The following is a 25,508-nucleotide window of genomic DNA, read 5'->3' on the forward strand; positions in this document are numbered from 1 at the left end:
CTCTGTGCTGGCATTTATTTCTTTACTCTGTGAGGATCTTTGACCAAACCAGATTCTTTCCAAACACTGTCTTTCAGAATGTTTCTGTACAAAATATTTTGGTTTTAGAAGAAAGCAATCTGTCTGAATTTGACTCTAATGAATGATGACTTTAAAGGCCAAATAGCTCATCAGTATTCTTGCCTAAACCTGACAATCTAACTGAGTCTTCCAATCATAACTGAGCGATAGCACTCTTCAGTTCTTGTAGTTTCATGAGGCTATTGTATGAGGCTGTATATTGTATGAGGCTTGACATGGCTGTAACAAAACTTTGCCTCATTAAGGTGTTTTTGTCATGAGGAGCTTTAAAATACCAGGGAAACAGCAGTTTTTCCATAAACTGAAGAGAACTAAGCTGTGCTTCAGTATCAGTGCAGCTATCTTTGCATAACCTCAGACATGGCTTTGTAGATGCCACCTGCAGCACAGTTGCCAGGCTTCAGAGGACCTTGAGCTCAGTGGTTCCCTAAAGGTAACTGGTACACGTGTGGATATGAGGAGCAAATACACAACCACTTTCTCCTTTGTTACTCCAGTGCTTCAAGTAGAAATAGCTGCATGGGGAAGAGTGCCTGTGTCCTATTAGAAAATGCTTCAGATTTCTGTGATCTTTGGAATGTGATAAAGGTGTTAAAAACATCTGAGGCTCTGCCCCTCACTTCCTTTCATTGGGTGACTTGGGGGTAGCACTGAGTGATAATGGACTGGGAAAAAGGCTCCCTTAGTTCTGTTCTGGCAGGAGACCTGGGCTATTACAGAGCAGTTAAACACTTTCCTATTTTAAAGCAGGCCAACAGAGCAGGGAAGGAAAAAGTAGAAATGGTTTGGTGAATATGTGTGGTGCCTTTGCTTCCTAAGTTCTCCACAGTAATTTGGAGTATTTTCCACTTCATTCTCCCTCTCTACCTGGTGCCAAATTGTCTTCTGGAGTATAAATCTGGCCACTGATGGGGGGATAAACACTAATAAAATCCTCCTTGAAGCCTGGTTCTGTGAGGTGCTAAATGCCTCCTATTAGTGCTTGACACATTGTGGAATTAGGATTTTAAATCAAGTTTATGCAGTGATAGCCCTATGATGCTGTTGTTAATAACAAATCATGGTAGAAAACTCTGTAAAATGTTTTAAGTGGTTAAAAGGGAGGGAAAAAAAGAACTTAAGGAACAGAGTACTAAAACTTGGGAGTCTTTTCAAGGGAGTTTACAGATTTGGAAATGAGATTTGACTCTGACTTCAAATCTATGGACATCATGTAGAAGGCTGTTTCTCTAAAGTAGTGTTTGGTTTAAAACAAATAACAAGCAAAAAAAATCAGAATGAGGGTAAGTATGAAACTGCCAAAGAGCAACCAAAATGGAAGAAAAATTCACACATTCGTTTAAAAGTAAGCATACAAGGCAGGAATGCTTTCAGATGATGATAGAACTTTAAGGTCTAATTCAGCATGGTACCGAGTGCCTTCAGGATTAACCCAAAGCCACTGAACAAAACCACCAGAAGCAGGAGAACTGATTTTGGGATGCTTGTAATTTGCAGGCTTGAAGTAATTTTTGCGTTAGAGATTGAGCATAACGTAGTATTTGTGATGGGCAGTTGGCTACATTAGTCATCAGAAATGGCTTTCCAGATGCCTCAATGCTTATCTATTTGAAAGATGTTATATAATTTGAAAACCAAATATAACTAATTGGTACTGCCTTCTTGACAGTATTAGCATGAGTTGTGTGACAGAGAGAGTAAGGCTAATGCAGGGATGTAAGCTACCACTCAACAGTAACAGCCAACTTCAAGTATTGTTTAACAGGTTTTTTTTCCTATTATTTAAATGTTTTCTGTAGAAATCCTTTGGTTTGTTTTCTGTTAAGGTAGAAACTCCCAGAAAATTCCACAGGGCACCTTTTCTTGTAAATTCATTTTGTAAATCTCATTGCTTCTTGTTGCAGAAAACTTCAGTGATGTTCTTTCTTTACTGTAGTGTAATATTAAGGTTAGTTGCATCTTATTTGTTCTCCATAGCAAAAACTTTGCTGTTATGAAAGTATCCAGTATTTGTCTTGCTTTAATGGTGAGGTCTCTTCAGCACCCTGTTGTAGCCAGCACTGTAGAAGCCCCAGGAGATTGTCTCCTTTGAGAATACTTATTATTTAGCTTACAATTAATTGCAAAATCACTTGCATTGTGTGTGTTCTGGGTCTCACCAAACTACCACTCCGTTATGTCTAGGAATTAATAAATAAATGGATCTATTATTGCTTTCTTTATAAACCAACCTTCAGGACTTCATATTTTTCTCTTCCCATGAGTGACTGTAAGTTGAAACATGTTCTGCTTTGGGACTGGCTGAGTTCCTGAAATTGTTTAAGTGATTTGAGAACCTTCAGCATGATTTTGCTTTGTGGATTCCAATAATGGAATCATTCTGTGGCCGCAACCTCATTCATAGCAAATTAATAACAATGTTATGAAAACCTGTGTAAACCAATAAGGTAGAATGTGACATGAAATTCCTACCTTCCTACTATTACTTGTTGTTAGAATTGGCTGTCATATTGTGTTGAGTTTCTGAGGCATAATAGAAAATTTTACTTAGTTATTCATATATTTCACTGTAAGCAATCATGCTTTTGCCTGCCCCTTGAGGATGGTGAAAATGTCTTTTTCTTTTAATGTAATGAAAAAGCTTACAGCTCTTCACATACCCATGAGGAGATAATGTCATTCGCAGTCTGTCCAGCTTCCCTGGGAAGGCAGATACTGAACCCCGTTTATATGCAGCAGGGGCAGCTGAATGCTGCAGATGAGCTGCAGAGCACGTCGTGGAACATAATTGCATCAGCGAGGTGGACTAGCAGAGTTTTTGTTTTGTGCTCTTTGATCTGGAAGCTGCAGTTCACAATGCGATTGGAAACACGAGGTACAATCCTGCAAGTCTCCCTTACACTGCCTTACCCCCAAATCCAACAAAACCAAAAGAAACCCCCCAAGCACTGCAATTTGAGTCGAACTGAAACAGCATGAGTTTAAGCAATGGCCAAGATGGACTTAAATTATTACTAGAAATTTAATGTTCTGTTACCTTTAGGGAAATAACCCTCAGCAGAAATATTTTGCTTACTAATTTGACCAATTTACAGAAAGCAATTTAAAGTCTCTTTTGCCCTTGCTCTGACACTTGTATTCTCAGACACCGGTGAGGGAAGAGAGCTGAGCCGGCAAGGGGAGGGATGCCTGGTGCCAGCTTCAGGTTTTGAGTAATGTGAGAACTGACATCTGCCTGAGATGATTCTTTTCAAGCACTGCGACTCACAGAGCAATGCTCCGTGGGATTTAGCGTGGGGAATGTGCTACGGTATAGTAACAGCTGGCTACAAATATGGATAGCAGCCCTGAAAACACAAACAAAAGGTATCCCAAGCTGAGGTCAAAACAGGGAAGAGCATGTAAAGTGGATTTTCTCTTTTCATGTAAATTTGTGATGATAGCTACTCTTCCCTTCTTAATATTGTCGTAATAAACTATGGGTAAAGGTAAGCCCTGTGGTTAGTTTGTTGATCCTTCTGGCGCTTGTGCTGCTGAATTTGTACTGCTGCGGGCCTTGCTTTAGGTTGATTAAAGTGTCTGTTACACTCCCAGACCAAGTGTTCAACAACTTCGGGAGCAGTTCTTCCTTATTTTTCTTTAGATTAAGGGAAAAAAAAAAAAAGAAAAAGCAATCTTGCTTTTTGTTATGGCAATAGGATTGCATCAGTTACAGGCATTTCCTTCTGGTCGCAGAGGTGACTTGGACAATACATGATGCTACGTGGTTATTTTGTGGAGGTTCCAGGTGGCAACACAAGCTTTCCCAGAGCTGAACTGTCAGGGCTGACAACGGAAAACAAACTCCGCAGCCTTGCTTTCCTAGGAAACAGCAATCTGTTATTCTCTGAGAGAACTTCCACATCTATTGTCACTGCCCTTTGGAAGCTGCATCTTCCTTATGCTAAAGTCTTCCAGTTTGTGCCACCCTTCTTGCCTTGCTCTGTCCTTGAACTGTTTTGAAGAATTCTAGCCTAGAGAGGTGTATCCCAACATCTTGGCTGCTCTGATTCACTTTGCTTCAGTGCACTTTGCTTGCAGATTGTCCCAAAAACATGTATGCAGACTCCCGTGGATATACAGTGGGAAGACAGGGATGCCGGAGTGAAGTAACATCTGGGCTTGATGGCAGCAGAAGAGTAAATTCTGTGAAAGAGGATTTGATTGCAGTAGCTCTTGCCCTGGCTCTGTCAGCCGGCTGCAGACAGAGCTTCCATTCCTAACACAACACTTCCGTGGTCTGCATTTTGGGCTGATAAGGCTTCGCCTCTGCTGTGTGTTGGTGCATTTTCTGACGTGGACTTTTAAATAGGATTGAGCCCTGCCTGTACGTGATAACATTGCCCATTAATGTGTTTGTAGAGTTGAGAACTTGAGCATTTTAGGTTGTCAGTATTTGTAGTTTTTCTGTTCTGAGAAAACTGTTATTAGTGAAGGGAGGTTCAAGTCTCACAGAACTTCTGCCATTCCCTCATTCCATTGAAACCTGCAAGTCCTTGGGGAAAAAAAGGCATTTTTCAGTGGTGCTATGTAGTTTGTGGTGTGTGGATCCATTGTGACCCTGTTAGGCGTGTTCACATGTGTCTTGACTCGTATCTGATAAACTTGCCAAGCTCAAGCTTTTATACCAAGTAGCCTTAGAGGCAGGCTAGAGGGAAATCCATAGGGGTAAGGAGCTGATGAGCAGATCAGGCACCCAGGAACTTGCTTCTATGACTAAATTTCCCCGGCATACCTCACTTCTGCTGCAAAGCTAAGACAAAGTGTTTATATGAGTGCAGTAGATGGGGAGAAGGCAATGCAAATGGATAGATGTGTCTCAGGGATTAAAGGTGAGAGCCCCAGAGCTGCGTGTTCCTTGTCAAACATGTTCATAAATGTCACTTTGCTTATCAGTGAAGGAGTGCCAGGGAAAAGCAGAGCTCCTTTAGGAAGTTGTCTGCGTTTCTGGGGCTTCAGGAGTTCATGGAGGCTGAGTTAAATCCCCATTAGCTGCAGCACAACCTGACAGCTCATGTTGGCTGGTAGCAGGTACCAGCTTATTACAGCACATGGTGGTGGAGCACTGAGAGACAAAAGGACTGAGCCTGTCCCAGCTGTGCTGCTGGCAGTGTTGTGTGTCAGGCTGTGAGCAGCAATGAGCAGAAGGTGCTGCAGTCAGCTGCAAGGGGTCTGCGAGCAGCAGAGGTTGTTTGCAGTGTAGAATACCGACCTTGGGGCAAATTGTTTATTTATTTTCCCTCTCTTGCAGCACTCGCTATTTTTAATTGCATATTTCTTTGGCTTTATGCCACCGGATCATGTAGCAAGACCTTGAGTTTCTTTGGAGATGTGATGATCAAAATCCAGAGTTAACGTGATTACATCCTTCCTGAACTGAAGGGGAGGAATTACTGTAGTCTTTGCTCAGGTGTGATGCCCTCAAATGCATGGGGCTGAAAGGATGCTGCTGTCAGTGTGTGGTGGTGACTCATAGTGATGGGGCAACCTTTCTATATAGTCCCAATGTGTGATTACCTGAGAGGAAGTGGTTTGTGCTGGAATAAATGGGGCCAGGTGTTGTTTTACGACTCTGTTTTAAAAACTCTGAGGCTTGGGACAAAGCATTCAGCCTTACGAACTTAGTGTTATGAACAAGTGTTCAGAAACTTCCAGTGCAAAGCTATTCAATTGTTTAATTATATAGATAGACAGATATGCCATATGTAAAAGGATCTAAATTAGAAAACATAAAAGGGATGAAATAAGACTGAACATAAAAAGAGTATTGCTTGCCAACAGGAGGCGTGGGGATTGGTTTTCTCATTTTTGTTTGTTGGGCTTCTTGATGGTTTTTTGGGGAGTGAGGTGGGGGGGCGGCTTTGGAGCTGGAGGGAGTTATTGGGGGATCAGTTTAGTAGAAACGCTTTTGTCTCAGTGGGATCCAAAAGTTTCTCTTCATTATTTTTGCTCCCAACATCCTTTCTTGGCTTTAAAGAAAAAGAAAAAAAGAAGCATCTCTTTATAGTTCTACGTTAAATTAAACGTGCAAACAAAGCTATTGCAGGGAAGAAAACAACCAACCAAACCTCACCCTTCTCTAAAAGCTGGAACATTCCTGGCATTTCAGCTCCTGAAAAGCTTGATTTACATTATCCTAAATCACTCCCCGTGATATTAATCAATACTTCTCTCAGTTTTAAAACAGGAAATAGCTTCAGTCTGTGTTTAAACCCTGCAACGTCTCATGTCGTGACCTTTTAGTAGTTGGTTCCTTTTCTCCCCCTTCCCGTTTTTTCACATAGGCCTCTGTGTCTGTCCTGATTTTTTGAGCTGTGGGCACTGTAGATGTTTCAGTTCCAGCTCCAAGTGCCCGCATTTTACAGGCCTCGACTTCCTCACTTCCTGTCTCCTTGGCTTTTCCCTTTGCTTTCCTTTCCCTTCCATGTCACGCTGTTTTCCTAGCTATGCAGTTTCTGCCTGCAGCCATTCAGTGCTGGGCTGTGGGCTTCTTTTAGCCTGAATACTCTGTTCCATCTGCTGAGATAATGAACTTCTTGACACCAGCTGTATAAATCATTACTGTGGACGGTAGCATGGAAGTAGGTAGGAGCATCTGGGAGGCTAATCCTGCTGTCCAGGCAGGCAGTGTAGGCATCCTGATCCTGTGCCTTAAAAAGGTGAAATCGTGTATTTCTTTGTGGCATTCTGCTCAGTAACTCAATCGCATTAAATCCCTTCCTGAAGGGGTACAGGGACACTTAGTATCTCTCCACTGGTTTCCGTTTGTTGTGTTTGGAGACCTGACAAACCAAAAGTATTGGAGGGCTTTTAGTCTTAGCTGAGCAGACATGTATTGAAAGAACACTGCATAATTTTAACAGACCTTGGCTTAATTAACAGGATCTTCCAGGAGGGGCCCCAGGTCTCCATGGCCAGGATACTGGGCTTCACTCACACAGGCGTTGGAGCGGGGCTCCTGCCAGGGCAGCTGTCTGCTGTGTGGTGAGGAATGCTGCTGCTCATTGATCCATTCGTGCACCAGGATAAACAGCGGGCAGCAATAAATTTCTGCATGTTTTCTTTCCTTTTGGTGCAGGTATTTACTGTGTCTACGAACAGAAAACTGTTGTGTTTCTTCCTTTTTGTTTTCTTTTTAAGAGTGCAGAAGAAGTGTAGTCTAGCTTGCTGGCTGCTTTATTTCTTTTTCCTTGTCTACCAGATATGTTGTTTTTTTTCTTTAAAGAGCCAAGTCTCCAGAGTGCTGTCCTCAAGTTCAGTTTCCTGGTTGAAAATCTGCATACGGTAATGCAATATTCTTCTCCGGGAAAGATTTTTATGGCATATGTAAATGAAATAAGACCAGCCCCTGGTGGTATTGACAGGATGCTGAGGAGGAAGCTGACCGTGTATTAACGTGCTCGCAGCGTAGGTCATTCTCACCGAACCCTGCAGCTCTGTGAGATTCAGTGCTTGCTGGAGATGACTTTGCATTCTTTCAGTGACCCTCTGTGAAATACTCTTTCATTAATGAGAAATATACACGTATTTTTTACAGGCATCTCTCCTTAAGCATAGAAGATGGGACGTGTAATAGTTATGTTTTTAGAGGCATAATTAGAGAAATACGAGTAGGTCTCTGCCCAAAAAACTGGTGTGAATGTATCACAATGGGAATAATCACTTTAATTTGTGATTATTCCATTCTATGAATCTAACCGGCCTCTCCAGATTTTAATCTGCTTGGAGCTGATCTTGTTTCCTCCCTTAAACTGTTAAAAGAAATTTGAATTTCTATCAGTTTTTGTTTTCTAAAGCAGAGAAGGCTTTAGAAGGGAGAGGACTGAGATTTCAGCAGACACGGCAAACACTGCTGCTGCACGGGTCTATCAGATCAGTTTACGGGTTTGCTGTGGAATTAGGTACATTGCCCTTTTAAGAAGCCTTCATCTGGGACAACAGATAGTATTTAAGGAATTTCTTAGGTGTCTTTCAGGAACAGTTGTAAAATATTCTGGACAAAACTGACCCTGAACGTCTTACTGCGTGTGTTCTAAAATCTGGTGTTGGTGCATTTTTTTGCAGAAATTTTCCAGTTGCCCTGTTTCACAGCTGGAAGTGTCCTTGCGGTTCTGGAGCATTAAGAGAGGTATTAATTTCCCATGTTCAGGAAGCAGTAAGCTTTTTGTCTGCTTTCTGTAGCGCTGTGTTGAAAGCAAACCTTCAGGCAGGTTCTTTTCCCTTTTAGCAAATTTGTGCAGCTGAAAGAAAAATATCTTTTAATGGAGTAATTGGCTGTTTCCACCAAGAATTCTGTGTCTAGGAGGTGCTGTTGATAGCAAAGCTGAGGAGTGTCTGTCAAGCAAAACACTACCAAAGGAGTCAAATAGCAGGAAATTTTCTGTAGCAGGAAAACAGAGTCTGCGTGATGCAAATCTTGGAGCACTACATGTGGTTTGAAGATGACCTAAACATTACTTCGAATAGAGTGATGAGTGGATCCTATTCTTCAAACCAAGGTAGTGAGGCTGGACTCCACTCAGTCTGAGAGTGGTGTCCAACGTTTGGTTGGAATAGGCAATACAATTTAAATTAAGGCACTTTTAGTCTCTGTTCTGAGCATTCTCTTGTCACAGGAAGAAATTCTGCCCTTCTTTTCTCCTCTTTAAGTGATGGCTCTTTCCTATCTGGCTGAGTGAATGCCTGAATGCGAGTCTTGGGTCTTGGAGTGCTTTTGTTTTCATGTTCACTTAAGTAAGAATAAAAGCATCATCTGAGGTAAACGTATTTTGGCAAAATATTGGTTAAAAAAAAAAAGTTTTTAACTTTGCCTTCTGTGTTAATTAATGACTCAGGATGGCTGGGGGGAAATTTTTGGTGCCTTGCATGGATGCTATGGTTGAGTCCTGGAGGTGGAAATATCTGTGCAATAAGACCTTCCACTTGGTCATCCTGCCCAGGCAAGAGCTCCTTGGCATTCTGCTCTGTATCCCTGAGCTTTTCATGTTTGGTTTGCCTTCTGGAAGTGCTTTAGCTGAATTAGGTACGTAAGAAAACTGTCATGAAAGAAATTAAGGAACAAAAATATCAGTAAGTGCCAAATTACGTGAGTGAAGAATTTGATTATCTTTGCTTTTGCTAGCTCTGTTACTTACTTTAGGAACAGCAGTAGCTGTGCTTTTTTATTTTTTTCCCTATGCTTCTCACTCTTTATAAGATTTCCTTAGTCCTAATGGATAAAGTCTGTTAAAGCCTGAATATTCTCCCAAAAACTTTCCACTGCTTTTCCATATTCTTTTTTTTTTTTTGTCAGTTAGTACAGAATTTAAGGAACTACATCCCATTTGCCATGAAAAGTAGCTAAATCCTTCAATTTACCCTTATTTTCAATTGGTTTTCTGTCAGAAAACATTAGCTTGGGTATTTTTCTAAAGATCCAGATTACCATGTCATAAAATAGGATTTGTAATATTCAATGTGACCTTTCGTATTTCATATTTAAGTAAGTAAATAAAGATTTGAAGAGTTACTTAGGTCTTGAGAAGAATAAAAGGGAAAGGGGCCTTCCATAAAACTGCCCTATGCTCAGCCAGTTATGAGAATGAGCAGATCAATGGCAAGTAGATGACAGCCAACCAAGCAGTCTGAGATGTTCATGAAGTGATTTGCTTTTCTTTCTGAACTCCTCTCTGCACGAGGAAGTAGGCAGTAAAGCTACAAAAAGAAACTTGAATCGTCGGTGTTCATAAATGCTGTAATTTTTCAAAGTCTTTTTTTATATTTAATCATTCTCATCAAGTTGGGGAAAAAAAAATATCATACATTATTAATTAGTGATAACTGATCTCTTTTTGCCTAGAAGAAAGAAATTGCAGAGAAGCAGGTGTACTGCTGTCAGGTTTTCAGTTCCAAGCAATAAAAGATCAGTTCCCCGGCATGACATCACATTATGTTTTACTACACAAATTGCTATCAAATTCACTGAAATTCTAGGATTAGAACATGAGCTGAATTCCAGCTTTTCTTATCCAAGGGCTTTTCAGTAGGATGTGTTCCAAGTGAGTTGATAGTACGGCAGCGTAGCTGTTGTTTAACTGGAGATAGGTCGGTGTAGAATCTTGTTTGCTGTAGTTGTCATCTTAAGATCAGTTTCACATATGAATGTTTGAACCAGATAAGACCCAGTGAACGCCGCTTGTCTTTCCAAGAGTGACAATTAGTGGCTGCCTTGGAAAATGTGTAGTGAATGTGGAGCCTCTGCCAGCAGCTGGATCTGCATCTTGTTTTCATAATCCTTGATTCATTATTTTCATAAGTTCTGATTATTTTTTTTCTAATCTTGATTACAGATCAGAGTTAATTGCACCCTGGACAGAGGGTGTTATGTACTGTGCAGATCAAGTATTTTTGCTTTTAAACTTGCCTGATTAATCTCACTGGATGCCATCAAGCTTCCATGTTTTCAGAAATGATGATAGTCATTCCCTCACTGCTTTCTTTCCCCCTACCACCTCATCAAATGAACCTCTGGTATATTGACTTTTTATTGCCTTTTTCAGATAAAGAGTCTTTACTCAAAAGCACTTGCATGTATTTCATCTTCCATAACTCCCTTTTTTTAAGCTCTTTTCTACTTCTTTTTATCAGCTTGAGAGATAAGAGAGACCCATTAAGAATGTGGGCACACCATGAATTTAAGCAGTAGCACAGTGGATTTTTTTTTGTCATTTATATTTTCCTGATTTATAAACTTATTTCCTCTTTGGACACAGCTGAGCAGTTTCCCTAGGGGGAGCTGATATTGTTACATCCAGAAATAAGATTGACTCCAAAGCTTTGCTTAAGAACGGATGTTCTGATCTGATGGCTTCTAGAAACATCTGGCTTCTAAAAGTGACTCAAAAGGCTGTTGGTAGAACTGGTAGGTAGCTGTAGTGCCCAAATTTGCCTGACATGCATAAAATAGGCCTCCATATATACAAATGCTTTTAGGGACTGGCTTTCATAGATGACCTTCCCGTCCTTGGCCTTTCCCATTGGATTGCAGGAGCAGTACTTGAGGAAGGCTTGTGGAGTGAGGGGGGCAGGACCATGTTCTCATGGCCAAACCCTATTCCTGCTTTTGTTTCTGCTGTTGTTCAGAGAGCAAATTGCAGCCATCTCATCTGGATTTATTCATGTCTCATGAAGAAAACTTCATTGCCTGTCTCTAAAGGAACAGTTTCGTTTTCCTTATTTCCTTATGTGTTTTGTGCATCTGGGATGTGGTCAGTTAAATGTAAACACAGGCATTTATTTTCATAGCAGTTAAATAACTTTCAATTATAGATTAAGCATCAGAAAAACAACAGACATCTTGCTGAACCCTGGAAGGGTAAAGTGCAGTATACCACAGCCTGAGTTTGTATTACTCATGACACGTTTGAAAGAGTCGTAGACCATTTGTTCAGATCTATTTTTTTGTCCTACTGTTCTTCTGTAAACACTGTAGCAGCCCTGTAGAAAAACAGGGTGTTGGGAAGAGCTGGAAATCTGAATGCCTTTACTAAAGTGAAGCCAGAGAAGTTTGTCACTGGATTCTCTCCAGTGCAAGGAAAGGTGTTGAAAGAAAGGTGAGCCAGTGAAATGGAAGACGGTAAAAGGAATTTGAAGCAGAATGGAAAAGAAGGAGGGAGGTCATGTTTGGTTTTTCTAATTATGATTTCAGGAGAGTAACAGGCTGCAAAATTACTTGATTATCTTATGTTTGTGTAAACTCCTATGCTTTTTCTGAAGACACCAGAAGTGCTTTTTTTCTTCATAAACCATGTTCTATCAAAGCACTTTCATAGTATTACAGAGCTCTATAAATTGCTGTCACAACTAAAGAAAAACACTTTTATCTGCAAGCACTTAAGAACATTACCACTTTCAGAGCCATGTAAGACGTTAGTAGCTGGCTTGTTCAACTCCTTTCAGCTTTCATGCTGACATGTACCATATTGAAGACATTGGTTGTTTGTATAATACTTGGTTTGATCTTTTTTTTCCTTTTTTTGCTTTCAGTACTGTTGAATCAATCAAAGCAAGTTATTGCTCTGTTGGGCATTAGCATACATTTAGATGTTTCTGCATTAAGAACTGTTCACAGAGGAAAAGGCTTTTATGTCAAGAAGGAGAGTAAACAGTATGACCGCAGCTGCTTTGAGGTGTGCTGTTATTTCTGACCCACGTATATTTGAATATGAGCCTGCTTGTACTTGCAATTACTCCAGTTCAGATTACATGGTTGTGAAAGGTTTCCCCCTCCCTCTTCTTTTTTTTCCTTTCCTTTTAATTTTAATTCCTTTATTCTCTGTAGCAACCAAACAAATGCTGCAGATGGAGAGAGGACGCTCAGTGGCTCTTGAAATGGTTTGCTCTGTTCATTGATTAGCATGTACAGCTGAGTTGATTTCTTTATCTACTGCTACAGGATGTGCTGGGAATAGTAATGTACTTAGTTGCTAATGCTAAATATTCAGAATTGTTGTGTGTCACATAGATCCTACTTACCTTGGAAGCTTTTCTTAAGGTGGGCTTATTTGGAGAACTCAGCTCCACAGAGGTTTTTCTGATCATCAGGACCTTATTCAAGCCTGACTGAAGTCAAGGGAAGGACTTCCGTTGATTTCAGTAACCCTTAGATTGGGATTGTAGGCTTTTAAACAGAGTAAAAAGACCCTTAAAATGCATCTGTGGCTCAAGTCGTCTTATTTATTATGTTTTGTAGATGCCATAAATATGCTATGTTTAAATAGGAAGAGAGAGACAGGAATCAAGATGTGGCCCGGATGTAAAAGACTGGGAAGTCTTAATGTAGAAGTTAGCATTATCCATGATGTTCATTGCACAGTGCAACACAGTGCAAGAGGGTTTGCTTCTCAACCTCCATTCAGTTTCGTTGGTCAAATCTCTTCTTTTCCATCCTGAGTCACAAATAGGTACTACATAGAGCTGGAATCATCCTAAATGCTAATACGTACACACAAGCTTCACAGCAGCTGTTATAGAAACATGTTTCTTGAAATTGCTCTACTGTTTATTGCTGATATGTCCTCTTTAATTAGGAGAATTAGATCTAGTTCTCAGTTTTCACATCTCTAGTGAAGGTGAGGGGAAAAAAATGGAAATACCTGTTTCTGCAGGGTCCGGCTTTCTCTGAGAACAGGGTTATCATAGTATCATAGTATTGTGCGAGTTGGAAGGGACCTTAGAGATCATCGAGTCCAACTCCCGGGATTCCAGCCCTCTGTGTAGCAGAGCAGCACTTCTACCACTTGCGCCACAAGGGGGATTCGAACCCGGGCCCTCTGGTGTTGCAAGCGGCAATTCTACCGCTGCGCCACCGGGGCACACTATCAGACATTATGTACTAGTGAGAAAAATGTTCAGTTTTGCTTGATTTGGAAACAGCCATAAAAAACAGACATAAGGTTTTGTGAAGTGACCCTTTTGGAAAGGACCCTTCCCATGTGGAACTCTTACTTGCTGGTTCAGAGCAATTTCTCTTAAGTCATAAAAATCAAGAAATTTTCTAGCACCAATTCCCAAACAGTATTAACTTCAAGTTACCAAGTCTATTGCGTGATACTATCTGATGTGTCCACTGTTCAATTTGTGCATCTTTTTTTTTTTTTTTAACGTTAAATTTCTTTATATAAATAATTTTAACAACAAGAAGATTTATTCAGACAGAAGAAAGGTGATATTGTGACAGTGAGAAGTCTGAAGTGCTGATGGAGACGGAAAGTCAAGGCTTTGTGGGTGAAGACTGTTTATATGGAAAGCTTGCTTCAGCAGCACAGGATGATGACTGCATGCAGGGCAAGATGAGGTTCTGTGCTGTCATTTTTCTGTTGGAGCTCTTTGTTATGTTTCACTTGATAGCAAGGCATTGTTTCTACAGAAATTGTGGAAATGTCGGCCTCGTCTCATTGATGTGACAGATCCACATGGAAACGTTTTAGGTATCACAGCACTCCTTCAATAGGCAAGTCCCAAAATTGTCATAAAATATTGAGAGTTCAGTCATAAAACAGATGAGACCTCTGGAGGCCTTGGCCAAACTCTTGTTCGGGACAGGATTGTAAGCCCCCACAGATGCTGTCAACCTTGACTTTCTTTAGTTGCACCATGAGAAATTCTAATGGGTAGAGATTGCACAGCCTCTCTGGAGCATCTATTCCATTGCTCAGTATCTTCATGAAAATGAATATCCAATTCCCAGTTTGCAGTCCGTGTCTCTTGCCCCTTGTTATGTTGTTAGACATAATGAGGGAGTTCTTGTTATGTCCTGATTTTAACTGAGACGGTGTTCATAGCCTGCTGATGTTTTTATTGTTGCTGAGTGATGGGAGCATGCCCAGGTCTGGCTGGACTTCTTGGCAGGGAGGAGCCTCTGCCTTTATGGCGTGGATGCAAAGCCTGGGGACAGGTGGCCTGAGTTAGGCACAGGCTTATTCCACACTTACTCCATGTTACATCATGTAGATGGCTATAAAACTGTGGGGAGTTGGCTGTGGACTGCCACTGCTTGGGGCTGGCTGGGAGTCTGCTGATGGGCAGTGAGATGTGATGTTGGTTAGTGGTGGACACTTGTGTTATTAACTGTGCATTGGTCGGTGGGTGGTGAGTAAGGCGCTGTGGGTATATACTATCATTGCAGTTACTGCTGCATTTTTTGTTTCCATTTTCCTTTTCTGTCTCAGTGAACAATTTTTATCTCAATCCATGAGTTATGTGTGTTTCCAGTTCTCTCCCTTGTCCCAGTGAGGGGTGGGAGGAGTGCATGAATGGCTATGTGGTGCTGAGCTGCTGCTGGATTCAACCACAACTCCACTCTGAGTAAGTTGTACTGTAGTTAAGTACCTGTTGTCTGCTCCTCAATCAGGCTGCATGCACCCAGGTGACACAGCCTCTTCTTTTGGACTGTGTATTTTGGACCCCTGACCATCTTAGTCATTCTCTACTGGACTCTTTCCAGTTTCTCTTCATGCTGTTCCATCTTGAGGCCCAAACTTGAGCCAATTACCCATGTTACCTTGCAGGTGTTGAGAGGGGTGATGATAACTCCTAATGCATCGAATACACAACTTACCTTATTCACAGTAAAAGTACACTTTTGGCCCATTGAAACTGCTGCCTGCCATAGCCCCAAGGTTCTTTACAGCATGTCTGCTACTGAGTCATTTTGCAGCCTGCACCAGTGTTTGTGGTTATTCTGTTCCACATGTGGAGTTTTGCTTTTCTGCTCCTTTGTGAGGTTTGTTGGTTCCAAATTTCTTGAGGTTCCTTTAATTCAAAGCCCTGTGATTCTTTGTCATATAGTCCCCATATTTCAGTGTCATCTGCAGACTTCTGGAGGGTATCATTTTTGTCAGCATCCGAGCCACTGGTGATGCTGAGCGGAACAGATCCTCAGACTGCTCTGACTATTACCAGCTGGACACTGAATGTTTGACCTTATTCTAGTGAATTATATTTTATACAAAATTAATAATTTATTAGTTATGTCCCAAATACATTTAAGTGGTTGGATTTCCACTTGGGCTATTTGCTCTGTCCTGTTCCCACATGTTGGCTTGTTTATGAGATGTTTGTTCTGGGAATGAGCAGTGTAAAATGAGAATAAAAGGCTCTATTTCTAAAAATTAACGAGGAAACTACAGTACAATTAGAGCCAAATGCACTTAGAGACTAAGCAGATTCTTTTCCATGGGTTTTTTGTGTTGGTTTTTTTTTTTACATCTTTAAAGTTTAGTAATATACTTTTTTTGGCATTCAATTTGTTTTTAGAGTTTTTTAATCCAAAGTGTTAGCTTTGATTTTAAGTCATGATCAAGAGTGACTGTAAGACTATTTGTAGACTAATCTTGATGTTTTTCCATCATACTCATGGGAGAGCTGCTCATGTAATATCTTTCCATCTTCATGAACTGAGTGTTTTGACACTTTCATGTTAGAGTTGTTGAGTCCTGGAATTTGCAGTAGTAACCCTTGACTGTGCCTTTCACAGCACTGCCAGCAAACTTGTAGCGATGCTACTCTGATCCTATTAAAAGAAAGTGAAATGCTGCGGCAGGGGTAGAGAGGATCTTATAGACGTATAGAAGGGGAGGTTGCTTTTCAAAACTTACTTTGGAGGAAAATGCAATACCCTGAAGATGCCAATTGGCAGCCCGGCAAGACAGCCATCTTTGCAATTAGTATACAGTATGTTCTGTAGAGACTGACTGAAATTCTGTACTCAGTTGTCTTCTAAATAATTAGCACATTTGATTTTTGGAGGCTTGTGATCAGTCTCTTACATGTTTTTTCTTCAACTCTTTCTCTCTGCTTTCTATCCTGTGTTGTGGGCTAATGTAGAAGGAGCTTCTAGAAAGTGCTATGTATCTGCTGAATCCTTCAAATGGAGCTTTTCATGTTATCAGTTCTATGTTCAGTTTCTGCATCTTATCTCAAGATCTTTCCAGTTGCCAGGAGTGCAGAAATGGTCGTATTTAAGGGGCTCAACCTTTTTCCTGTGCTGGTGAGATCTTTCCCAGTGCTTTCTATTTCATAGAATCACAAGGTTGGAAAGGACCTACAAGATCATCCAGTCCAACCATCACCATTGCTACCACAAGCCACTAAACCATATCTTGTAGCTCCTCATCCAGACACCTCTTGAACACTGCCAGGGATAGGGACCTCACCACCTCCCTGGGCAGCCATTCCAGTGCCTGACCACAAACTGGGAGAAAAAGTTCTTTCTTATGTCTAATCTAAACCTCCTCTGGTACAACTTGTGGCCATTTCCATGGGTCCTGTTTGTTGCCTGGAAGCAGAGGCCAAGCCCCTCCTCATCGCAACCTCCCTTCAGGAAGTTGTAGAGTGCAATGAGGTCTCCCCTGAGCCTCCTCTTCTCCAGACTATACAATCCCAGCTCCCTGAGCCACTCCTCATAAGACTTGTGCTCCAGACCCCTCACCAGTTTTGTTGCCTTTCTCTGGACCCCCCTCTTCGCAGTTTTCCACTGTATCTTTATAAGGAACTTTATCATATACTCTGTTTCATGAAACAATTTCAGTTGCAACCCAGGCTATGAACATTTTACTTCAGCACTGATAAGGTAGCTCTGTCTGATACTTCACTTTTGTCACTAATAAGTTGGACTTCCTCCAATGAAGCATCACTCTGGCACTAATGATCTGAAGCAGTCCAATGCTTAAATTCGCTGTAGCAGGGATGCTTTGCTTCTTCTGGTCCACTCTGGTATAAAAATGAATGGGCAGGAAATGTTCTGTTCCTTGTTCCTGGTAATGGCCTGGTATTTCATGCTGCCTCTCAGTTGTCCAGAAGTTCACCCGAGAAGAGCAGAAGTTATTAGGAATGGATTCATTACAATGCATGCTGAAAGTCTGCAAAGCTGCTTTCATAATTCCAGGAAAGAAGTTCCTTCAGGCGATATCGTTCTACCTGCTTGAAGAGATTAACTTATTAAATGCACCTATCTGCTCACTCCTGTTCTCTCCTTGTGATCTCTGTTCAGGTGCCTTGGTTTACCGTCCTTAAGTAAAAGATGTGGTGGGAGGAACAATGTGACCTGGCATCTATTAGTGCTAACAGCAGCATTTTGTGGCTTTTTAATAAAGATGGAAAGGTTTGACATTGTGAAGACTTGGCTCCTGGTTTCATACTCTGCTGGAGACTAAGTCAAAAAGCAAAATTGTTGGCTTTGTTTGGGTTTTTAATCAAAATACCTGTGCTTTTTTTGACTGTCTGCGCTTATGGAGTACACAGTCTGCACTGGTAGGGTTGCTCCTGTGGTCAGAAACGTGGATGAAACTAAAACTAAAAATCATATGTGCGAAAGAATATCAGCTCTGAGAGTTGAGACACATGCAGGAAATGAGAATGGCAGTTTCTTTGATGCATTTTTCTCAAGGCCCCTGAAGATTTCTTTTAATAATAGTGAGGTGGACAGCTTGAATCTTTAAAAAGAAGTGTAATTCTGCAAGCATAATCCAGAAGTCAATGCAAGACTGCTAAAAAACAGAGGCAAGTTTGCTAGGTTTTTATGCTTGTGTTAAAACACTCCGGACTGTGCCTGTGCTGTGAAATGGGAGTACAAAGGAGTCAGCACAGGCACGGGACTGTGGCAGCTTGTCCTGCACAAGTGATGCACTCCCACACTGCTTGTGATGTGGAGCATCAGCTTCACGTCTCCTGGAGGAGAGTCTTGATCCTTAAAAGGAGCTTCAAACTCATGTGCAGGGCACCAGTATGTGCTCCATTCACCAGACTGTCTCTTTTGTTTTGCTCTGTTGAATGGGACCTACAAATATCATGGGTCCAACTGCTCCACCACTGCAGAGCTAACCAGAAGTTAAAGTGCACTGCTGAGGGCCTTGTCCAAACGTGTCCCCTGAGCACTGACAGGCCTGGGGGGCATCAGCTGCCCTGCTGGGAGCCCCTTGGGGTTTGACCACCCTCACACATAGTGAGCATGCTTTGAATGTTTTTCCTAAGCTAATATTTAACCTACCTTTGAACAGAGTGCAGATTTAGTTGCTCACCAGGACTGAGAAATAAAAGGAAGCTCATCCCAGTCAGGTTTCAGGTGCCAATATCTTTTCTATCTATAAGTGGCCTGTTTGCTTTTGTTTTTAATGATCTCATTGTGAACACCCTCCTGCTCAACTTCTCCAACTATTAAGAACTGTAAAACTGGAAATCGCTTTTTCTGTTTTTTTCCCCCCTAAATGTCTAAGGGTTCAGGGACTCAACCATTTTTTTTCTTCTCAGAGACCAGACTCCAGGGAAGGGTGGGAAACACCTTGGCCTCAAACACTGTCATGAAAAGAATGTGGATGGGGCTCACCTTTCTTCACTGGTACAGCAGCATTCTGACTTCTGAACTGTGCTGATCATTCTGAAATGGAAAATGTCCCTCTTTTTTACAGATAGGAGGCACTTTCGTGGTGCTTAATGACCCCTCAGCATGACATTCTGATAGTTGCTTTGTAAGATAACCTCCCTGAGACTGCCTGTCTGTTTCGAGTGCAAGCCATTAAGAGCGCCTGTGCCTTTGGGAAGTAATTCCTAGTTGCAAGTCAATCATTGATGTGTGTTTTTATTTTAAATTCCAGGAGTTATTTCTTCAGAGGGGGAGGAAAATGAGTCATACAGAGTTACTAGTGCTCCAAATGAAGAAATACACCTGTCAGTGCAACACTGAAATAGCAAACTGTCTCCAATCTGTTAGCTATGTCTCACTCCATCTTCCTCCCCTGCAAGTGTTTCTTGGTTGTGAGGTTGGTTCTGCAGTGGTAGCACTGTCTGGAGCTGCTGCACTTGGCATCTTGGAGCTGAACGCTGCCCACGCTGTGCTCAGTGCTGCCACAGGGCTCTTGTGGTGCCAGAGGCAGCGCTCAGAGGGGAACTCTTGGTTCCATGTTGGCCTCTCTCCATGGCTGAAGGGCCAATCAGTGGCCACGGGTGGCCCTTGTCACCTAATTTCACCAAGTGTTCCAAAATTCAGTAAGCAGCTGTGCTGTGAGACGTGTGCTTTCTCTTTGTGCGTCTGCTGAAGGTTATGAAGGCAGTACTCGATGTGCTTCAGATTGACAGGTTTTTGCTCTGTCATTAGGAAGAGAGGTTTCTCTGCTGCATGTGAACTGCTCAGCCTGATTAGCATGGAAATGAAAGTGCCTTAATCAGCTTGGGGTGAGGAAAGCTCAAAATTAATTTGATACATTAGTTTCACTTTAAAAATGCATTATAACTGTTGCCACTAGCAACCGATATAGTTAAAAATGCAAAGCAGTCTCCCATTCAACTTCATGTTTGTGCTAACTCATCACTTTCCAAATGATTCATTTCCCAGAGTAGGTTTTTCTTGTTTTATCTTCACCCTGTATGTAAAGCAGGCTGGGAGAATGGCAGTGGAGAGAAACAGGCAGAGGGATATCAAAGGGGACAAAGATGCTGACTTGAAACTTAACCCTGCATTCGCTCTGGCACTGTGCATCGTGTCATGCTGCTAAATAAGTGAATCCAGCTTATGGAGATTATCTCGTAGTCCTTGCCCTGTGGAGATCGCGTCTGTGGCAACTGAGTGATGAATGAACTGTGGAGGTGACGGAATGCAGGTGGGGAATTACCTAGTGATAGTAAAAAAGAAACAAACACAAAAACAAACCCGTGTATGTATTTAAAAAGAATATTCTTGGTTTTCTGATAAAAAGATAATAAATGAATCTGTGGGGTTCTTCCTCCTTAGTCACCCACAGAAGACTGTAATTCAGTGGCTTCATAACTATAAAGACAGCCTTATACTTCAGATAGATAGATAGTGTTCCATCCCCCATAAAAGCTTGTGCACCTGGGTAGTATTTAACACTGCCATGAGATCAGATGGGCTTCATCTTGTCTGATGCAGGCACCACTGTGTGAGCTTTTCTTTTTCAGACCCTTGATCGCACTGCAGGGAGGAAGGGGAACTTTTAAGAGGAGGGGAACTCTACCATTACATATCTAAAACAGGACAGGTGGGTTGTACTCCAAGTGCCAGTGTCTCTCCATTGACTATTAAAGGAGTGGGCTGTGATTAGGAGATAGAGATGTCTCCTTGGAAGCACTAACAGCTTTAGAGACAGCACTAAGTGAGCTGATGGATAGTTCATAAAAAAGCACCTAAGGAATCTGTTTTAGAGATGTAAGTACTGTTCCAGAACCAGTCCCTGTGAAATCTAGTTGGCAGCAGGAAGAGCACATTTGGATCACTCCGTAAATGAAAAGCATTCAGTGTAATGTACGTTTTGAGTCCACATATGTGAATGCTTTCCTTCTGCACAGATTACTCTGTAGGTGTAGGTCTGAGCAAGATGCCTCACAGCATCACAGATGTAATCCAAGACCATCCCTTTGGATGACACGTGGTTGAAATCTGCACACTGGTGTGTGTCAGAAGAAATCGATATCTAATTAAAAGCTGCTAAATATGATGTCACGGTAACATTCCTTACTTGCAGTGGTGCATTAATTTACCTTGCTTCTCTTTCAGAGGATCAGTGCATATGCTTAAATGTCAATATAATTGATAGCTCTCAGCCTTTCCTGGGCTGTCTCCCTTCTCTGCCTATACTTATACTGAAGATGAGGTCACTGAGCGTTTTGAGGTAATAGTGCATTTTATGATAGAACAGGGTAAAATCATGTTCAGTGTCATGAAGGTAGGCTCTTGAGAGCCTCTTGTGTTGCATTAACGAGACATTTCAAGGAAGCAGAATATCTAATTAATGTTTCATGTTAAAGACATTAATGTCTGTGTTAAACTCTATTACAGCATGGAAGCAGAAGGAGGTAATACTTGAAACAGCTCCCTACTTTGTCTTCCTCATTCTTTCACAAATTAACATTAAAAGTTTAAGCGATAGTAAGAATGTTTTAAAAGGATATGCTTCGCTGAATTAGGGGTGGGCGACGTATGCAGTTAGCAAAATAACTGCTTCAGTCTCTTTGGTCTAAAAAAAACAGTGCATAAAGGGAGAATAGAGGGCAGAGGCCCAGCATTAAGCTGTGCCTTGCTTGGGTGTGGAGGGGCTTGTGGGGTTGCTGACCCTGCAGGTACAGGAGGGAGATGACCTTGTAATACAGTTTGATTATACAGTGATCTCTTATAAATTACCTGGTCTTGTTCTATATTGATCATGTTTTTCTTATATACTATTGACTTCAGCAGGACCTCATCTTCAGTGGGCCCTTCAGACTTGAATGCGATAAACAAAAGCCCATCAGTACTAAAATACTGCACTTATAGTTCCCATCTGTAGTTTCTCTGTACAGTTTGGAGCATGTGCTAGGATGCAGCTGTAGCTTAAGGGCTTTTGTAAATAGCACTTCTCTCAGTTGCCATCAATTGCTCTTACATACCTATAACAGACTGTGCAGTAAGTGCTGGTATGCTGAGACTGAGTTAAGAAGCTCTTCCTCACTTCCCATCAGCAGTAGAACTGTGTGGAGCGTGGAGCTGACCTGTGTGAGAGGGCTGGTGGTGTTGACTGTGTCCTTCCCATTGCATTTGTAGCTGTGATGCTCTGGATGGGTTTTGGGAGTAAGAGAAATAGATCCCATGTCAGATTGCAAAAAGTGAAGTAATGGAATTGATCGATTGATTGATTTTAAAGCAAAAAAAAAAAAAAAAAGTTAAATCTCTCATGTATTACTTTGCTTTGTTAAAATAGATATTTAATGCTTTCTTTTTACGTGTCAGATTTTGGAAATATTGTATCTAGAGATATTATATGTATCTATAAACATGACATCAGGGTGTCTGTCACTTACTTGGGGTGCAAACTGCTTTCTGTAGTAATCAAAGATAAGACCAAGCAGGTCCCCATACCAGCTGTTACCCTCTTGGGAGCATACTCTCAAGAGTGCCTTCCTGCTCCTGTAAGTGTGGTGTCTGAACTCTGACTTCTTTTCCCAGGAATATGTTTAGAAGAGAGAACTGTTCAAGACTAAGTTAATTATCTCTGTTCTGAAGGATAATTTGGAGTAGAGACAATGAAAATAATTGATGCATAAATGCTTCCAGTGAATGCCTTTCAGTTTCTCTTTATAAACCATTGTGAGACATTGCTGGCTGGGTGGGTAATGCATGAGAAAGCAGAAGACTGTGATGCAGCTGATGTTTTGCTCACATCTGAATTCTTATTTGGGTATATATCAAGGAAATATCCTAGTATTGCTGCCGTAAGCTCTGCAGTGAGAGGCAAGGATGTTCCACCAAAATGATAATTACCAATAATTGCATGTTGCTGCAGTTTATTTCTCCAAAATAGTTGGCTCTTTCCTTGTGCTTTTTACTTTGAACTTACTCGTTTGTCCAAGAATCTTTGTGAACTTGGCTTTTCCTCCTCCTCTTCCATGATAGCACCTGAGGGAAGCTTCAGGTTAATCGTGTCCTGCGCTATAATCTTCCACTTATTCATGTAGGCAGCCTATCAAATGTGGGAAATGAACTGCAGCTCTGATCATCTGGCTAAAGGGGATTAATGTCATCCAGGGCAGCGCTGGTACCAAACAGATTACCAGGAGTGGAGAGTGAGTTGGGAGGGGTGTAAACCCCCCAGGAAATGGGCAGCCATCTTGGTTCACAACTTTTGTAGTTACACTTTGTGCAGCAAAGCACATTCCCTGGAGAGTGATGATGTATTTGATAGAAGGGGGGGAACCAAGAAGGTGCTTGTTAGCAAGAGCTCAATTAAAATAAATGACTGCAATCAGGTAACTCTTTGTGCTCAAGTCTTTTTTAGGTTTCATCTTAAACAGAATGCAGAAAGACTTTTGGTGTTTAAAGCGTATTTATAGTTTTTACTATGGCTCATTTAGTTGTCTTTTTTACTCAGTGTATTGAAGTTGTTAGTCTTTAACTGGGTGTTACCTAACTGTGATTCTGTAGAGTGTCATTTGAATGTAGAGAGTAAAAGCGTGCTCTGTGTACATTAGGTAACAGTTCACAAATCTATTTATATATGGGCATTTGGTTTATTTGACAATTAACGAGTATTTCTGTTGCCTTACAACTGAAAACTAAATGAATTCAAACTGGCCTTGTTCTTGTCCAGAGAAGAAAAGGCTGAGGGGAGACCTTATTGCTCTCTACCACTGCCTGAAAGGAGACTGTGCTGAGGTGGGGGTCAGCCTCTCGCCCTGGGTAGCACTGATAGGATGAGAGAGAATGGGCTCAAGTTGCACCAGGGGAGGTTCAGGTTGGATATTAGGATAAATCTCTTCTCAGAGTGGTGAGGCATTGGAATGGGTTGCCCAGGGAGGTGGTGGAGTCACAGCCCTTGGAGGTGTTTAAGGAAAGGGGAGATGTAGTACTCAGGGACATGGTTTAGTGGCAGTATTGGTGGTAGCTGGACTTCATGATGTTTGAGGTCTTTTCCAATCTTGATGATCCTGTGATTCTATGAAAGCTGTGCAAGTTACTCTTAAAGGATCTGGACTCTGAAAAGAATGTCATATAGAAAGCCTCCATTTTCCCCATTCCCCAGGCTCTCCATTCTCCCCCATTTTCACAGTAAAGCTTTCAGGTATCAGTTACGTTCGTTTTGTTGAATGTTATGTGGGTGACTTGAGATGTGGAAAGTTATGTCTAAAGCATTATTTGAGGGAATAAAAAATAATTTGGAACTTTAACTAAAACTGATGGGGAAAGGGATTAAAGTTGTTTGTACAGATGGGCTTAGAATGGAAATATTTAATCTACATGTAGGTATTTCCAGAATACCTCATATGATTTGGTAACCCGATCCACCTTTTTCATAGAAAAAAAACACATTTTGGATGTCTCATCTAATTTAGTGACCTAGTCTTGCTTATTTTTCCACTTCCCTGGTTTAGACACCATTGAATTCCATGAATTTTTATCAAACTGAAACTGATATAAAAATGAGAGAAGGGTCAGGTTAATGCAACTGCTGAAAATCCCAATGAGAGTAATACCTGGTAGTAGTCAGGTGTCTGATGGCTTGTTTTTGAATTCAGTCAGTTTTGAATTGAAATTAACATCACCACTGAAGCCAGTATGGTACCAGCATGGAGGACATATGGGAAATCAGGGAGAAAGCTTATTATTTTTTGGGGGGGAGGGGATACAAAGTGGGTATTCAGGGCAAAAAGGCAGATTTGCAAGAGGGAAAATAAGCTGAAAAAAAGAATAGGATAAGCCTACAGCATCTTTTCTCAGTGATTGAAAACACTTCAGATGGATTTATTCTCTGAGCATTTATGATCTTCCTCCTTCTTAATGGAGGTGAACTGTTGATCTGTAAACCATAGTTGCTAGAGAGGAAAATCCCTTCTCCAGTGTTCCCACTATGATGCCATTGGTTTACACCAAAGAGCCTCGGATGGCACTGGGGGATGGAAGAAAAGCTTGAAAATGTTTCATGTCTGCTTGGTCTTATTTTAATCATTACCTTCTCGTATTTTATGCAAATGCAAAATTATTTTTAAAGCTGCTTTCTCTTTCTGAAATGGTTTGGCACAGGTTCTGAAGCTTCGCTGTTGAATAAAGAAACTTTCCAGCAACTGCCCTTTGATTATTTCTAAATGTAGGTGACAGCTGTCCTTTTGGAAAAGGAACACAATTCAGCATGTGAGAAACTGACACATTTTTCTTTCCTTTTCAGAGTATCTCCTCTTCAGAAGTCTGAAATAGTAGACATGGTAAAGAAACACGTGAATGCCATAACACTTGCCATTGGGGATGGTGCCAACGACGTGGGAATGATCCAGACTGCTCATGTTGGAGTAGGGATCAGCGGCAATGAGGGCATGCAGGCAACCAATTGCTCGGATTATGCCATCGCACAGGTCAGAGGCAAAAAAAGTAC

General features: G+C 41.4%; 1 protein-coding gene across 5 annotated transcripts in view; it reads left to right on the plus strand.

Moving 5' to 3' along the window:
• The window catches only part of ATP8A2 (ATPase phospholipid transporting 8A2), a 295,095-nt gene that overhangs the window by 129,832 nt on the left and 139,755 nt on the right, over positions 1 to 25,508 (plus strand). For all 5 annotated transcript variants that reach the window (XM_072326477.1, XM_072326474.1, XM_072326472.1 and 2 more), the window contains one exon: positions 25,305 to 25,488. In XM_072326477.1, the coding sequence (XP_072182578.1) occupies positions 25,305 to 25,488 (184 nt within the window). The remainder of the gene's footprint in view (positions 1 to 25,304; positions 25,489 to 25,508) is intronic.

This window comes from Excalfactoria chinensis, chromosome 1 (genome assembly GCF_039878825.1).
Source record: "Excalfactoria chinensis isolate bCotChi1 chromosome 1, bCotChi1.hap2, whole genome shotgun sequence".
In the NCBI taxonomy this organism is placed as follows: domain Eukaryota; kingdom Metazoa; phylum Chordata; class Aves; order Galliformes; family Phasianidae; genus Excalfactoria; species Excalfactoria chinensis.